This window comes from Ranitomeya variabilis, chromosome 4 (genome assembly GCF_051348905.1).
Source record: "Ranitomeya variabilis isolate aRanVar5 chromosome 4, aRanVar5.hap1, whole genome shotgun sequence".
Lineage (NCBI taxonomy): Eukaryota > Metazoa > Chordata > Amphibia > Anura > Dendrobatidae > Ranitomeya > Ranitomeya variabilis.
In genome coordinates, this window is record NC_135235.1 from 638,382,923 (window position 1) to 638,401,376 (window position 18,454).

The window sequence follows — 18,454 nt, forward strand, 5'->3', positions numbered from 1 at the left end:
CTACAGCAGGGGTCCCTAACCGTTGGGCAATATGCAATTCAGTTCCGAACTTTAGCTACCGATTTGGGTTGGAATAATGAGGCGTTAGTCGGGGCTTTCTGGCGGGGGCTTTCCAGTCGTATTAAGGATGAATTAGCTGGCCGAGATACTCCTACAATTTTGGAGGATTTAATTTCTTTAGCTACGCGAATTGATCTTCGCTTTCAGGAGAGAGCCCGGGAGAAAAAATTTCCGCGTTCTTCTATGACCTCTCGCAGGCCTCTCAGCCCTCGTCCTAGGGTCACCGCTTCAGTTTCTGCCCCTGAACCGATGCAGGTGGATCGTGTCAAACTCTCAGAACAACGTCGCAAGGAGAGGCGAGCCCAGGGTCTCTGTTTTTACTGTGGCAGTTCCTCACATCTCCTTCGTGCCTGTCCTGACCGTCCGGAAAACTCCTCCGCCTAGGTCAGGTAAGAGAGGCCTCCCTAGGTACAAATGAAACCTCTCAACCCCTCACTTTGCCTGTTTTATTGCACGTACATGACAAACGTTTCTCTCTTGAGGCTTATTTAGACTCTGGGGCTGCGGGAAATTTTATTAGGCTAGAGGAGGTAACTAAATTCTCAGTTCCCGTTAGACCGTTAGAGAACCCTCTTCTTCTTGCTTCAGTAGACGGGAGACCTCTGCAGGAGACTATTACTCAAGTCACGCATTTTGTGGAACTTCAGGTTGGGGCTCTTCATAGAGAGAAAATTTCGTTTTTAGTTTTGGCCAACATCTCTCACCCTGTTCTTCTCGGTCTCCCGTGGTTGCGTCTCCACGAACCTTTCCTGGATTGGCGTAGGGGCAATATTCTTCGTTGGGGAGATTCCTGTCGGTCTCGTTGTCTGCTGCCGGTGCGCCCTGTTGGTGTCCCTTGTTCCTCTCCCGTCCTCTCCGGGCTGCCCTCTGCCTATTCTTCTTTTTCTGATGTTTTTGACAAAAAGGAGGCGGAGTCTCTTCCGCCGCACCGACCTTACGACTGTCCCATTGACCTTGTTCCTGGTGCCCTGCCTCCTAGGGGAAGAATCTATCCGCTCTCGCCTGCAGAAACTCAAGCTATGTCGGACTATGTTCAAGAAAATCTTGCCAGAGGCTTTATTCGGAAATCGTCCTCTCCTGCAGGTGCGGGATTCTTTTTTGTGAAGAAGGATGGTTCCCTTCGTCCGTGTATAGATTACAGAGGGTTAAACAACATCACTGTGAAGAACAAATACCCTTTACCGCTTATCTCTGAACTCTTCGACCGACTGAGAGGTGCACGGATTTTTACTAAGCTTGATCTTCGAGGAGCTTATAACTTGGTTCGTATCCGTGCGGGAGACGAGTGGAAGACCGCATTCAATACTCGGGACGGTCACTATGAGTATCTGGTAATGCCGTTTGGGCTTTGTAATGCTCCAGCGGTGTTCCAGGAGTTCGTCAATGACATCTTTCGTGACTGCCTCTACACCAGTGTAGTTGTCTACTTGGATGACATCCTCGTCTTCTCTCCTGATCTTTCCACTCATCGCCGAGACGTTCGCCGAGTCTTACTTCGCCTAAGGGAGAATCATCTCTTTGCAAAGTTCGAAAAATGTGTTTTTGAGCAGTCTTCTGTGCCTTTCCTGGGATATATTGTTTCTGAGGAGGGTCTAAGAATGGATCCTGAAAAGGTGTCTGCCGTTTTGAATTGGCCCCGTCCTTCGGGAACAAAAGCTATCCAGCGGTTCCTTGGCTTTGCCAATTACTACAGACAATTTATCCCTCAATTCTCCTCATTGTCTAAGCCAATCTCTGCTCTGGTCCGTAAAGGGGTTGATCCTAATCTCTGGCCTCCGGAGGCAGAGACAGCTTTCCAAACTCTGAAACAAGAATTTGCTTCTGCCTCGGTGCTTCATCGTCCCGATTCCAACAGGCCTTTTATCCTTGAAGTGGACGCATCTTCTTTTGGAGCCGGAGCTGTGCTTTTACAGAGATCCAATTCTGGACGGTTGGTTTCCTGTGGCTTTTTCTCCAAAGCTTTTTCTCCCCCGGAACGCAATTATTCCATCGGTGACAAGGAATTGTTAGCCATCAAGTTGGCCCTGGAGGAGTGGCGGTATCTTCTTGAAGGGGCTGTTCATCCTTTTGTTATTTTCACTGACCACAAGAATCTAGCCTATGTTCAGTCAGCCCAAAGACTGAATCCTCGACAAGCTAGATGGTCCTTGTTCTTCGGACGCTTCGATTTCGAGCTACACTTCCGGCCTGGAGACAAGAACATCAGGGCTGACGCTCTGTCTCGGTCTTTTCTACCTTCGGATGTAGAGGAGAGACCCGCACACATTCTTGATCCAACTAAGATTGTCTCTTTGGCTCCCCTCGATGTAATCTCACCGCCTCCAGGAAAGACCCTCGTTTCTAATTGTGACAAGTTGAAGGTCTTACGCTGGGGACACTCCTCCCAGTTCGCCGGACATGTCGGAGCTAAGAAGACCCTCTTCCTGATTTCTCGCCATTATTGGTGGCCTTCTCTTCGCCAGGATGTTTTAGATTTTGTTGCTTCTTGCTCCACGTGTGCTCGGAATAAAGTTCCTCGACAGCTGCCTTCTGGACCTCTACTTCCACTTCCTGTGCCATCGGTTCCATGGACTCATATCGCTATGGACTTTGTCACCGATTTACCGAGATCCTCTAATTGCACGGCAATTCTAGTGGTAGTAGACAGATTTTCCAAGATGGCCCACTTCATCTCTCTACCTGGACTCCCATCTGCTCCTGACCTTGCGAAGATTTTTTTACTTCAAGTTTTTCGGCTTCACGGATTCCCTCAGCACATCGTCTCTGACCGAGGAGTCCAGTTTACCTCCCGTTTTTGGAGAGCGCTCTGTGGTCTTATGAAGGTATCGCTAGATTTTTCTTCTGCTTATCATCCCCAGTCCAACGGTCAAGTGGAACGTGTTAATCAAATCCTCATCTCTTATCTTCGGCATTTTACTAATGCTCACCATGATGACTGGGTATCTCTTCTTCCTTGGGCAGAATTCGCCTGTCATGATCTCTGCAGGCAGAGATCATAGCAAGCCTATAGAGGGACAAGCTCTCGGAAGATGGAACTATACTGACCATGAACTAAGCCTGCCGCGCAACTAGAAATAGCCAGGTAGCATTTCCTATTTATCGCTAGATGCCCAGCTCTGGCCTAAGACCTAAATAGCTAGCAGAGGGAAATATAAGACCTGGCTCACCTCTAGAGAAATATTCCAAAGAAGACAGTAGCCCCCCACATATAATGACGGTGAGTTCAGATGAAACAACAAACGCAGCAGGAAAATAGTCTTAGCAAATTTGAGGTCCGCTTACTAGATAGCAGAAGACAGATAGTATACTTTCATGGTCAGCAGAAAAACACTAACAAAACACCATCCAGAGATTACCTTAAACTCTGGCATTAACTCATAACGCCAGAGTAGCAATCCCTGATCAACGAGAGCTTTCCAGACACAGTAACAAAACTTCAGCTGTGAACTGGAACAAATAGGCAAAACAAAACATGGACAAAAGTCCAACTTATCTAGTAGTTGTCTAGAAGCAGGAACAAGCACTGAGAGGCATCAGATAACATTGTTGACCGGCAAGAAACCACCAGAGAAATGAGCTTAAATAGCGACACCCACTACTGATGGAACCAGGTGAAACAGGAAAGAGGATGACAAGTCCAATTCCACAAGCGGCCACCGGGGGAGCCCAGAATCCAAATTCACAACAGTACCCCCCCCTCAAGGAGGGGGCACCGAACCCTCACCAGATCCACCAGGGCGACCAGGATGAGCCCTATGGAAGGCACGAACAAGATCAGAAGCATGAACATCAGATGCATTGACCCAAGAATTATCCTCCTGGCCGTAACCCTTCCAGTTGACCAGATACTGGAGTCTCCGTCTGGAAACACGAGAGTCCAAAATTTTCTCCACAACGTACTCCAACTCACCCTCAACCAACACCGGAGCAGGAGGCTCAACTGAAGGTACAACAGGTACCTCATACCTGCGCAATAACGACCGATGAAAAACGTTATGAATGGAAAAGGACGCAGGGAGGTCCAAACGGAAAGAAACAGGATTAAGAATCTCCAATATTCTATAAGGGCCGATGAACCGAGGTTTAAACTTAGGAGAAGAGACCCTCATAGGGACAAAACGAGAAGACAACCACACCAAATCTCCAACACAAAGCCGAGAACCAACACGACGATGACGGTTGGCAAAACGCTGAGTCCTCTCCTGGGACAACTTCAAATTGTCCATAACCTGCCCCCAGATGTGATGCAATCTCTCCACCACCGCATCCACTCCAGGACAATCCGAGGATTCCACCTGACCGGAGGAAAATCGAGGGTGAAACCCCGAATTACAGAAAAACGGGGACACCAAGGTGGAAGAGCTGGCCCGATTATTGAGGGCAAACTCTGCCAATGGCAAAAAAGCAACCCAATCATCCTGGTCAGCAGAGACAAAACACCTCAGATATGTCTCAAGGGTCTGATTAGTCCGCTCGGTCTGGCCATTAGTCTGAGGGTGAAAAGCAGATGAAAAAGACAAATCTATGCCCATCCTAGCACAGAATGCCCGCCAAAATCTAGACACAAATTGGGTACCTCTGTCAGAAACAATATTCTCAGGAATACCGTGCAATCGGACAACATTCTGAAAAAACAGAGGAACCAACTCAGAAGAAGAAGGCAACTTGGGCAGAGGAACCAAATGGACCATTTTAGAGAAACGGTCACAGACCACCCAGATGACAGACATCTTCTGGGAAACAGGCAGATCTGAAATAAAATCCATCGAGATGTGTGTCCAAGGCCTCTTAGGAATAGGCAAGGGCAACAGCAGTCCGCTAGCCCGAGAACTACAAGACTTGGCCCGAGCACAAACGTCACATGACTGCACAAAGACTCGCACATCTCGTGACAGGGAAGGCCACCAGAAGGATCTTGCCACCAAATCCCTGGTACCAAAAATTCCGGGATGACCTGCCAATGCAGAAGAATGTACCTCAGAGATGACTCTGCTGGTCCAATCATCCGGAACAAACAGTCTATCAGGCGGACAACGATCCGGTCTATCCGCCTGAAACTCTTGCAAGGACCGCCGCAGATCAGGAGAAACGGCCGACTAAATTACTCCCTCCCTAAGGATACCTGTGGGTTCAGAATTACCAGGAGAGTCCGGGTCAAAACTCCTAGAAAGGGCATCTGCCTTAACATTCTTAGAACCCGGTAGGTATGACACCACAAAATTAAAGCGAGAAAAAAATAAAGACCAGCGCGCCTGTCTAGGATTCAGGCGTCTGGCAGTCTCAAGATAAATCAAATTTTTGTGGTCAGTCAATACCACCACCTGATGCCTAGCCCCCTCGAGCCAATGGCGCCACTCCTCAAACGCCCACTTCATGGCCAAAAGCTCCCGATTCCCAACATCATAATTCCACTCTGCGGGCGAAAATTTGCGAGAAAAGAAGGCACAAGGCCTAATGACGGAGCAGTCGGAACCTTTCTGCGACAACACTGCCCCAGCTCCGATCTCCGAAGCGTCAACCTCAACCTGAAAAGGCAGATTCACATCAGGCTGACGCAACACAGGGGCAGAGGCAAAACGGCGCTTAAGCTCCTGAAAGGCCTCTACAGCATGAGGGGACCAATTAGCAACATCAGCGCCTTGTCTGGTCAAATCAGTCAGTGGTTTAACGACATCCGAAAAACCAGCAATAAATCGGCGGTAAAAGTTGGCAAAGCCCAAAAATCTCTGAAGACCCTTAAGAGAGGAGGGCTGAGTCCAGTCACAAATAGCTTGCACCTTGACGGGATCCATCTCAATGGAAGAGGGAGAAAAAATATACCCCAAAAAGGAAATTTTCTGGACCCCAAAAACGCACTTAGACCCCTTCACACATAAAGAATTAGACCGCAGAACCTGAAAAACTCTCCTGACCTGCTGGACATGAGAGTCCCAGTCATCAGAAAAAATCAGAATATCATCCAGATATATTATCATAAATTTATCCAGAAAATCGCGGAAAATATCATGCATAAAAGACTGGAAAACTGAAGGGGCATTAGAAAGACCAAAAGGCATGACCAAATACTCAAAGTGGCCCTCGGGCGTATTAAATGCGGTCTTCCACTCATCCCCCTGCCTGATCCGCACCAAATTATACGCCCCACGAAGATCAATTTTAGAGAACCACTTAGCACCCTCTATACGAGCAAACAAATCAGTAAGCAATGGCAATGGGTATTGATACTTAACAGTGATCTTATTCAGAAGCCGATAATCAATACATGGTCTCAAAGAGCCGTCTTTTTTTGAGACAAAGAAAAACCCAGCTCCCAAGGGAGAAGAAGATGGACGAATATGTCCCTTTTCCAAAGACTCCTTTATATATTCCCGCATAGCAGCATGTTCCGGCACAGACAGATTAAACAAACGACCCTTTGGATATTTACAACCCGGTATCAAATCTATGGCACAATCGCACTCACGGTGCGGAGGTAACGACCCAAGCTTGGGTTCGTCAAAGACGTCTTGATAATCAGAGAGGAACTCAGGGACTTCAGAGGGAATGGACGACGAAATAGAAACCAAAGGTAAGTCCCCATGAATACCCTTACATCCCCAGCTCAACACAGACATTGCTCTCCAGTCCAAGACTGGGTTGTGAGACTGCAACCATGGCAATCCCAGTACCAAATCGTCATGTAAATTATACAGCACCAGGAAACGAATAATCTCCTGGTGATCCGGATTGATACGCATGGTTACTTGTGTCCAGTATTGTGGTTTATTATTAGCCAATGGGGTGGAGTCAATCCCCTTCAGAGGAATAAGAGTCTCCAAAGGCTCTAAATCAAAACCACAACGATTGGCAAAGGACCAATCCATAAGACTCAGAGCGGCGCCAGAGTCAACATAGGCGTCCGTGGCAATGGATGACAAAGAGCAAATCAGGGTTACAGACAAAATAAACTTAGACTGAATGGTGCCAATGGAAACAGACTTATCAAGCTTCTTTGTACGCCTAGAGCATGCTGATATAACATGAGTAGAATCCCCACAATAGAAACACAATCCATTCTTCCGTCTAAAATTCTGTCGCTCGCTCCTGGACAGAATTCTATCACACTGCATACTTTCTGGCGTCTTTTCCATAGACACCGCCAGATGGTGCACCGGTTTGCGCTCCCGCAGACGCCTATCAATCTGAATAGCCATTGTCATGGACTCATTCAGACCTGCAGGCACAGGGAACCCCACCATAACATCCTTAACGGCATCAGAGAGACCTTCTCTAAAAGTTGCCGCCAAGGCGCACTCATTCCACTGAGTAAGCACAGACCATTTACGGAATTTTTGGCAGAAAACTTCAGCTTCGTCTTGCCCCTGAGATAGTGCCATCAAAGTTTTTTCTGCCTGAAGTTCCAAATGAGGTTCCTCATAAAGCAAGCCCAAGGCCAGAAAAAACGCATCCACATCGCGTAACGCAGGATCCCCTTCTGGCAATGAGAAGGCCCAATCTTGAGGGTCACCCCTGAGCAAGGAAATCACAATCCTAACCTGCTGAGCAGGGTCACCAGCTGAACGAGACTTCAGGGACAAATAAAGCTTACAATTATTTCGGAAATTCTGGAAGCTAGCTCTATTCCCTGTGAAGAACTCCGGCAAAGGAATTCTCGGCTCAGATACCGGAGCATGTACCACAAAATCTTGTAAATTTTGTACTTTCATGATGAGATTATTCAAACCCGCAGTTACACTCTGGAGATCCATTATTGTCAGGTGCACACAGAGCCATACAGAGATTAGGAGGAGAGAGAGAAAAAAGACTGCAGCAAGGCAGACTGGAGGAAAAAAAAAAAAAAAAAAAATTCCAGCAGACTTCTTATAACTCTCCTTTCTCAACCTGGGTCTTTAACACTTTATTGGCCGGTCAAACTGTCATGATCTCTGCAGGCAGAGATCATAGCAAGCCTATAGAGGGACAAGCTCTCGGAAGATGGAACTATACTGACCATGAACTAAGCCTGCCGCGCAACTAGAAATAGCCAGGTAGCATTTCCTATTTATCGCTAGATGCCCAGCTCTGGCCTAAGACCTAAATAGCTAGCAGAGGGAAATATAAGACCTGGCTCACCTCTAGAGAAATATTCCAAAGAAGACAGTAGCCCCCCACATATAATGACGGTGAGTTCAGATGAAACAACAAACGCAGCAGGAAAATAGTCTTAGCAAATTTGAGGTCCGCTTACTAGATAGCAGAAGACAGATAGTATACTTTCATGGTCAGCAGAAAAACACTAACAAAACACCATCCAGAGATTACCTTAAACTCTGGCATTAACTCATAACGCCAGAGTAGCAATCCCTGATCAACGAGAGCTTTCCAGACACAGTAACAAAACTTCAGCTGTGAACTGGAACAAATAGGCAAAACAAAACATGGACAAAAGTCCAACTTATCTAGTAGTTGTCTAGAAGCAGGAACAAGCACTGAGAGGCATCAGATAACATTGTTGACCGGCAAGAAACCACCAGAGAAATGAGCTTAAATAGCGACACCCACTACTGATGGAACCAGGTGAAACAGGAAAGAGGATGACAAGTCCAATTCCACAAGCGGCCACCGGGGGAGCCCAGAATCCAAATTCACAACATTCGCCTACAACAACCATACTAGCGAATCTTCATCTAAGTCACCTTTTTTTATTGTTTTTGGGCAACATCCCGGCATTCCCCTCCCTGTTCTCCCCACCTCAGGCGTACCGGCGGCGGATTCCTTGTCCCAGGAGTTTTCCCAAATTTGGCTGGAGACTAAGGAGGCGCTAGTAAAAGCCAGTAGCAAAATGAAGAGGTTTGCCGACAAAAGGCATTTGGATGCTCCTCCTTATCGACCTGGCAATAAGGTGTGGCTTTCCTCTCGCTATATCAGACTTAAAATTCCTTCTCAGAAGCTGGGCCCACGATACATCGGTCCCTTTGAGATTTCTAGCCGAGTTAATGATGTAGCATACAAATTGAAATTACCCACCTCCTTACGCATTCCTAATGTCTTTCATGTATTCCTCCTCAAACCCGCAATTTTCAACCATTTCCATTCTGTTCCATCTCGTTCTCTTCAACCAGTCTCCTCTGATGCGTTTTTTGAGGTTAAGAATATTCTCGCCAAAAAGACTGTCAAGGGCAAAACATTTTTTCTAATTGATTGGAAAGGGTTCGGACCCGAGGAAAGGTCTTGGGAGCCTCTTGAGAATATCAATGCTCCTTTAATTTTGAAAAAATTCCTTTCCAGCCCTAAAGAGAGGGGGGGTAAGAGAGGGGATACTGTTACACCCTGCCATACTTACCGATCCGGCCGGCGCGCTCCCGACGCTCCTCCGCTCCTGCTTTCCTCGGTGCTCGTCCCTTTGCCGGTCCGCGCATGCGCAGACAGGCACCTCGCACCGCACGGGTCTCTGGGAGTTCGTGACCCGATGGCTCCGCCCCCAATATGGCGGCGCCCATCGGGTATTTCACTCCAGCACCTGCCCGGGTTAGACGCCTTTGCGTCTATCGTGTTTGCTGGTTCCTTGCCGGTACCCCCTTGGTCTCTTAGGCTCCCTGCGTTTATTCTGTGCCCTGCTCTGCCTCATTGTCTCCTTCCTCCGTACCTGTCCCGTGTTCCAGCCTCCGTACCAGTCCTGTGTTCCAGCCTCCGTACCAGTCCTGTGTTCCAGCCTCCGTACCAGTCCTGTGTTCCAGCCTCCGTACCAGTCCTGTGTTCCAGTCTCCGTACCAGTCCTGTGTTCCAGCCTCCGTACCAGTCCTGTGTTCCAGTCTCCGTACCAGTCCTGTGTTCCAGCCTCCGTACCAGTCCTGTGTTCCAGCCTCCGTACCAGTCCTGTGTTCCAGCCTCCGTACCAGTCCTGTGTTCCAGTCTCCGTACCAGTCCTGTGTTCCAGTCTCCGTACCAGTCCTGTGTTCCAGTCTCCGTACCACTCCTGTGTTCCAGTCTCCGTACCAGTCCTGTGTTCCAGTCTTCGTACCAGTCCTGTGTTCCAGTCTCCGTACCAGTCCTGTGTTCCAGCCTCCGTACCACTCCTGTGTTCCAGTCTCCGTACCAGTCCAGTGTTCCATTCTCCGTACCAGTCCAGTGTTCCAGCCTCCGTACCTGCCCGGTGCTCCAGTCATCCTCCCAGCCTAGTGTTCCTGCCTTCCTAGCCGGTCCTGTGTTTCCATCGCTCCCAATCTTCCGTGAATCCTCTTCATACTGGTTAGTACCTAACGTCCTAGGCTAGTCTCTTATCTATGCGCCTGGGTGGCACCACTTCTCCTGTATTCTCTGTCCCACCTCTGGCTCCCATACTAGTCGCCCCTTTGGTTCCGGCAGTCGCGGCCTCACCCCCCTTGGGCTTGTCCCAAACACTCCCTGTATAGGGGGTGGTTCCATCTGGTCCACTCGCCCTCGGGGGCTCTGTAGCCGTGACCCAGAGGGTCCACTTCTTGAGTCGTGACAGAATGTAATATGACAGGTAGTCTCTAAATCTACATATATCTAGTGATCAGCGAGTGTGCTCGTTACTCAAGATTTCAGAGCATGCTCGGGTGATCTCCGAGTATTTTGGGAGTGCTTGGAGATTTGGCTTGTGTCGCAGCAGCTGCATAATTTGCGGCTGCTAGACAGCCTGAACACATGTGGAGATTCCCTAACAAACAGGCAATCCCCACATGTATTCAGGCTGTCTAGCAGCAGCAAATCATTGTAACATCCCTGCCGTCATAACTGCATGGCTTCCCATCTCCTCTTACCACTCTGGGCCGTGCTGTGAGTTCTGTCTTCTGCCGGCTCCATGATCTGGGCCTCATGTCCTTGCATGCTGGCTGTATGCTTAGGGCTGTGGCCCCAGCACTTCCTGTTTTTTGTACAGACTGTGTGCACCCTCCTAAGGTGTCCCCAGCCAATCGCCAAGAGGCATCAGGTACTTAAGGCATCTCCACCCCTAGGGGGATGCCTGAGCAATGTACTTTCTCAGTTAGTGTTTTTCTGCTGAGTTGCCAGGTCCTGTCTTGCTGTGTCTCTCACTTCAGCCATCCAGGGGGACTCGTACCCTGGCCTGTACCTGTGTCTCTTGTTTCAGCCACCCAGGGGGTCTTCGTGCCCTTGGCTGCACCTGTGTCCAGTATCTCTTGTTTCAGCCACCCGGGGGGACTTTCTACCCTTGTCTGAATCCTTATTTCTGTGCCTTGTCCCGTACCTAACCCTGTCTGAACTAAGTCCTATAACTGTGTCAGTTTGTATCCGTCTGTAGCCTTTTCTATCCTGCTGTGTTTCCTTGTGTTGACTCCTACTCTTTGCTCCTCAACCTGTGGCTCTGCTCTTTTCTCCGCAATCTGCGGCTCTGCTCTCTGCGGTGAATCCTGCGGTTCTATTCTGCTCCGCCTCTTGCGGTTCTGCTCTGCTCCACCTACTGCGCTTCTGCTTTGCGCCGCCTCCTTCGGTTCTGCACTGCTCCACATCCTGTGGTTCTGCTCTGCTCTGCCTCCTGCAGTTCTGCTCTACTCAGCCTCCCGTGGTTCTGCTTCTTGAGTCTGTACTGGTTCCTGCGTGCTTCCTTATCCTACTCATTACTACCTGTGTTTTTGTGTCCCTCCAGTCTGAACTGGTTCCTATCTGATCCCTATTCAGACCTGCATATGCTCCTGTCCTAATCGAACCTGTTCCAGTCCCGATAGCCGTGCCCACCTGCCTGCCTTGAGTTCCAGCCATGCCTGCCTGCCTAGAGTGCCAGCCTTCCTGCCAGAGTGCCTGTCCATACTAGCTCGCACCTGTCACTAGGGTTTCGTCCTTCAGTGGGATCAGCTGACACAACCAAAGCCCTGGAATGGCACCTGGCAGCGATCTGCAAAACAAGCCTGAATTCACCATCAGAGGCTCCAGTGAACACCAAGGTAGCTGCTTACACATGCCCCTTCCACGGTAGTCTAGTTTGTGGCACAGCGGGGCCACATTCCGACGCTCACGCCACCCAGTCAGGGTACGAGCCTAACAATCATGTAGCTGAAGCGACACAAACTAAATCTCTGAGCACACCCAAAATACTCGGAGATCAACCGAGCATGCTCGGAAATCTCAAGTAACGAGCATACTCGCTCATCACTATATGTATCCTAAGCCATAGATCTTGTATTCCTGGACAACTCCACAGGTGATGGAGGATGTCTGTGTTGTGTGTTCCACATTTTGAACATGTATACAATGTTGTAGGTGAAATTTTGTCCTGCATTGATGGAGTGATGTATGCTCTTTGGATAATCAATAAAGCCATGTCCGTGTAACTACTATAGGGAATAAATTTCTTCTGTGACATCGTAGCATCCAAATTACCCATCTAGAAGGCCGGGTGTCTCTCCCCTCCCAAGACCAAAGCTGGTGTAGTATGGAGTATATTTTGCTCGCTGAAGCATTCTGCAATCTTGAGGTTTTAAGAATGACCTCCATGTTATTCATCTGAGCTGTGTCTTTCCTACTTCTAGTATATTTTTGGGCTAGGCTACGTGCCTGAAGGAAGAGGAATGGCCGGAGTATAAAAAAAGGAAAGCGCTGTGTTATTGTTTCAAAAGATAGCAGCTAGAAATTCTGATCCAACATGTCAGCCCGCATAGCCTGTTGAAGAGACGTAAACAACTTAATATATCCCTGTTTTGCCAAGGTTACATAATGTACAGGTGGACAATTCATAAATTTAGGATTGCGTAGAAATGGCTGAAAGGGAGACAGATCACCTGTCCCTCCACAGATTTTCTCCCTCTCCTCCATGTCAAAATAGTTTGCCACAAAACCAAGTGTTCTCTAATATCATCAGGGAGCTCATCGTTACCAAGTTTGATCAGAGCGGTTAGTGACACCTGAGGGCTCAACAGTTTCTCCAATTGTACATTGGCAAAATGGGAGACCCCGCAAATCCAATGCACAATGTACCTAAAGTTAGCCACCAGACTGTATATTCCAATATCCAGAAAATTAATTCCTCCCTCTCTTCTGTGCAATTGTAGATTGAGCAATCTTATACGCGTTCTCACCCCATATGAACCCCCTAAACACTGCATTTAATTGTTTAATATCTGGTTGTGACAATAACAGCGGAATAGCTTGGAATAAGTATAGCAACTTTAGAAAGATGACCTTTTTAATCAAATAGCATCTACATGAACTTTGTGAGTTTTTTTATGCGAAACAAGATTTGATTTCCTTTTAAAACATTTCCCACATTCTGAACATGAAAATGGCTTTTCACCAGTGTGAGTTCTCTGATGTGTAACAAGATTTGATTTCCTTGTAAAACATTTCCCACATTCTGAACATGAAAATAGCTTTTCCCCTGTGTGAGTTCTCTGATGTCTAACAAGATGTGATTTATCTATAAAACATTTCCCACATTCTGAACATGAAAATGGCTTTTGCCCAGTGTGAGTTCTCTGATGTCTAACAAGATGTGATTTCTTTATAAAACATTTCCCACATTCTGAACATGAAAATGGCTTTTCCCCTGTGTGACTTCTCTGATGTTCAGCAAGACGTGATTTATCTATAAAACATTTCCCACATTCTGAACATGAAAATGGCTTTTGCCCAGTGTGAGTTCTCTGATGTCTAACAAGATGTGATTTCTTTATAAAACATTTCCCACATTCTGAACATGAAAATGGCTTTTGCCCAGTGTGAGTTCTCTGATGTACAGCAAGACGTGATTTATCTATAAAACATTTCCCACATTCTGAACATGAAAATGGCTTTTCCCCCGTGTGAGTTCTCTGATGTGTAACAAGATGTGATTTATCTATAAAACATTTCCCACATTCTGAACATGAAAATGGCTTTTCCCCCGTGTGAGTTCTCTGATGTTTAACAAGCTGTGATTTATCTATAAAAAAATTCCCACATTCTGAGCATGAAAATGGCTTTTCACCAGTGTGCGTTCTTTGATGTGTAACAAGATGTGTTTTAGCCATAAAACATTTCCCACATTCTGAACATGAAAATGGCTTTTCCCCTGTGTGACTTCTCTGATGTACAACAAGACATGATTTATCTATAAAACATTTCCCACATTCTGAACATAAAAATGGCTTTTCCCCTGTGTGACTTCTCTGATGTACAACAAGACATGATTTATCTATAAAACATTTCCCACATTCTGAACATGAAAATGGCTTTTCCCCCGTGTGACTTCTCTGATGTTTAACACAATTTGATTTATCTATAAAACATTTCCCACATTCTGAACATGAAAATGGCTTTTCCCCCGTGTGACTTCTCTGATGTTTAACACAATTTGATTTATCTCTAAAACATTTCCCACATTCTGAACATGAAAATGGCTTTTCCCCTGTGTGACTTCTCTGATGTACAATAAGATGTGATTTATCTATAAAACATTTCCCACATTCTGAACATGAAAATGGCTTTTCCCCCGTGTGAGTTCTCTGATGTTTAACAAAATTTGATTTATCTATAAAACATTTCCCACATTCTGAACATGAAAATGGCTTTTGCCCAGTGTGAGTTCTCTGATGCTTAACAAGATACGATTTCTTTATAAAACATTTCCCACATTCTGAACATGAAAATGGCTTTTGCCCTGCGTGACTTCTCTGATGTGTAACAAGATAGAATTTACAGCTAAAACATTTCCCACATTCCGAACATGAAAATGGCTTTTCACCAGTGTGAGTTATCTGATGTGTAACAAGATTTGATTTCCTTTTAAAACATTTCCCACATTCTGAACATGAAAATGGCTTTTCCCCCGTGTGAGTTCTCTGATGTGTAACAAGATGTGATTTCTTTATAAAACATTTCCCACATTCTGAACATGAAAATGGCTTTTCCCCTGTGTGACTTCTCTGATGTACAACAAGACGTGATTTATCTATAAAACATTTCCCACATTCTGAACATGAAAATGGCTTGTGCTCTGTGTGAGTTCTCTGGTGTGTAACAAAATGGCATTTATGTAAAAAACATTTCCCACATTCTGAGCATGAAAATGGCTTTTCAGCAGTGTGAGTTTTTTGATGTGTAACAAGATGTGTTTTATCTATAAAACATTTACCACATTCTGAACACGAAAATGGCTTTTCCCCTGTGTGAGTTCTCTGATGTACAACAAGATGTGATTTATCTATAAAACATTTCCCACATTCGGAACATGAAAATGGCTTTTCCCCCGTGTGAGTTCTCTGATGTACAACAAGATGTGATTTATCTATAAAACATTTACCACATTCTGAACATGAAAATGGCTTTTCCCCAGTGTGAGTTCTCTGATGAATAACAAGATGTGATTTATCTATAAAACATTTCCCACATTCTGAACATGAAAATGGCTTTTCCCCAGTGTGAGTTCTCTGATGAATAACAAGATGTGATTTATCTATAAAACATTTCCCACATTCTGAACATGAAAATGGCTTAAGCCCAGTGTGAGTTCTCTGATGTTTAACAAGATGTGATTTATCTATAAAAAAATTCCCACATTCTGAGCATGAAAATGGCTTTTCACCAGTGTGAGTTCTTTGATGTGTAACAAGATGTGTTTTAGCCATAAAACATTTACCACATTCTGAACATGAAAATGGCTTTTGCCCTGTGTGAGTTCTCTGATGTACAACAAGTTGTGATTTATCTATAAAACATTTCCCACATTCTGAACATGAAAATGGCTTTTGCCCAGTGTGAGTTCTCTGATGTGCAACAAGATAGCATTTATGTGAAAAACATTTCCCACATTCTGAACATGAAAATGGCTTTTGCCCAGAGTGATTTCTCTGATGCTTAACAAGATTGAATTTACGGCTAAAACATTTCCCACATTCCGAACATGAAAATGGCTTTTCACCAGTGTGAGTTCTCTGATGTACAACAAGATTTGATATCTGATTAAAACAACTCCCACCTTCGGAACATAAAAAAGGTTTTTCCCCTGTGTGAGTTCTTTGATGTTTAACAAGATCGAATTTACAGCTAAAAGATTTCCCACATTCAGAGCATGAAAATGGCTTCTCCCCTGTGTGAGGTTTTTGATGTGAAACAAGATCTGATTTCCTTTTAAAATATTTCCCACATTTTAAACATGAAAATAGCTTCTTCCCTGATTGACTTCTCTGATGTGAAAGAAATCTTGATTTAGCATTGTAACATTTCTCAGATTGTGAGCATAAAAATGGTTTCTCCCCTGTGTGAGCAACTTCATGTTCATCAGTACTTTTGTGTTTTTTGTTTTCCATATTTTCTTTTGATGAAGTAGAAGAAAGGACCCGTTTAAAAGGATAAGATGATAGCTTTTTCCTAAGAAGGGCTTGAGGTATATCTGGCATAATTACATGGTCTTCATATGTATCTGATGTGATACCTTGATCCTCTGCTGCAAAACCTGAAAATATCAGATGTTCCTCTGAGCTCCTGGTACCGTCATCTGCCAAGAATAAAATTATTATTTGTCAATAACACTCCATTGAAATTATATTAATATTTATATTATCTATATAGACTGACTAAGACAGGATACTAATACCCAAGGACTACTAGATTTTGATGTTAGGCCACCAGGTTGTGCTTTTTTTGTTTAAGAAGTTTTTTATTGAAGGATGCAATATTCATGTTCACAAATTATGCAATACAGTGATCCATGTATTAGTGTACAAATCTAGGCCTCATGGGCATCATATAATTGAAACATGTGTAATTATATTCAGAATCCATGAGATCAGTAAACTCAACAGTATCACACATTCAAAAAGGAAATGACCTTCATTTTTAACTTATTTTGTTCCTTTTTTAAACAGCAAAATAAAGATTATAAAACGAACAATAACTTTTCATCATTGAAACCATATCAACCTACTGGTAACAGTTATTTAGTGTATTGTCACTTCCGTCACACCCTATCGTGTCCATTAGATCGAATCGGGGGATCTCCTGCCACCATCCTAGTGATATACCATGGGGACTGTTCAAAACAAGCTATAAGATGAGTTCTCACCTCTTCAGAGAACATATCGATGAAACTCTCCCAAGTATCAAAAAAACAGGGCACCATGCGATCTTCCCCCAACTGTGCCTCTATCCATTCCATACGGAACACATGTTTTAATTTATTTAAAAACATTGTCAGCGTTGGAGGTTCCGCTGTGATCCATTGTTGTAATATACATTTTTTCCCTACCATGGACACTATACACGTCAGACGTTTGGCCCCTTTCGTAATTCTTGATACCTCCTCAGGCCATATTCCCAATATCGCCCACTCTGCCGTGGAGGGTATATAATTCAAGAGGTGGTCTAGACAAAATCTTTTTACCTCCCTCCAAAACCCCATAATTGCCGGGCAATCCCAAAATTGATGGTAAAGGCCTGCCTCAGGAGCCGCACACTTTAGACAATTAGCCGATTGAGATAGGCCCATGAGAAACGAACGATGTGGGGATACATATGTGCCATGGTACAATCTAAGCAACATTTCCCTATAAGAAGAGGCCGGTAAAGCTTTCCAAGCATAAAACATTGCCTTAACGATATGTTCTGGGGTTAAGGCTGGGAAACGAGCGAGCCATCTTGGAAGGCCTGCTTTTCGTTTAGTGTAGTCCATCTCCTCTCTCAAAAAGAGATAGAATCTAGAAGTAGAATGGAATAGTGAAGACCTATTTCGTAACATGGTGTCAAATGGGTTTTCCCAATCTGTATCCGATAACCGCTCTCCCACCCTTGTAGCATAGACCTCCAAGATTGCACAATTCGCGAGACACCCCATTGTCAAGGGAAGGTATCTCCGAGTGAATGTCCAAGAGTGTGGTCTACGTGTCGAAGAGTCTAATATGCAGCCCACTGTCACAGCCCGATACCTAGCACATAAGCCCTCCATCCCCAATCTCAACCCGACATCTCGATTCCCAAATATTGGTAAGAAAAGTGAAGAATGTGCATTAAGAGAAAATCTATGGCGTAACTTATGCCATACCTTCCACATCACCATTAACAAAGGATTATCCGTCACTGAGGAGGGTAACAGTTCCTTATGTGTATGTAGGAGATATAATAAGTTGGTATGGGGTATCAGATTCTGGTCTACTTGAGTGTTAGTGAATATGGAAGTATCATGAATCCAGTCTTTAAGATAGCGAAGCAGCGCTGCCAGGTTGTAATTTTCCAAATTTGGAAAGTTGATGCCCCCATTCGATGGGCGCTGTTCCAAAATGGCCATACTAATAGCATGATGCTTCTTTCCCCATATGAAAGAGCGGAACATACCATTTATTACCCGTAATTCACTAGGGGAAAGCAATACTGGAAGGGATTGTATAAAATATAATATCTGTGGGATAGCAATCATTTTTAACAGATATGCCCGACCCAAATATGAAAGGGTTAGATGTTGCCATCC

The 18,454-nt window shown here is 45.2% G+C and overlaps 1 protein-coding gene across 4 annotated transcripts in view; it reads right to left on the reverse strand.

Annotated features, from left to right (window-relative positions):
• LOC143767203 (uncharacterized) overlaps positions 1–18,454 on the reverse strand; it is a 684,359-nt gene that overhangs the window by 97,767 nt on the left and 568,138 nt on the right. For 3 of the 4 annotated variants that reach the window (XM_077255333.1, XM_077255334.1, XM_077255332.1), the window contains one exon: positions 10,671–16,489. The exons of the other annotated variant lie outside the window; for it this stretch is intronic. In XM_077255333.1, the coding sequence (XP_077111448.1) occupies positions 13,206–16,489 (3,284 nt within the window). In that variant the 3' untranslated portion in view covers positions 10,671–13,205. Of the gene's footprint in view, positions 1–10,670; positions 16,490–18,454 lie in introns of those variants that run through there. 4 annotated transcript variants of the gene reach the window in all.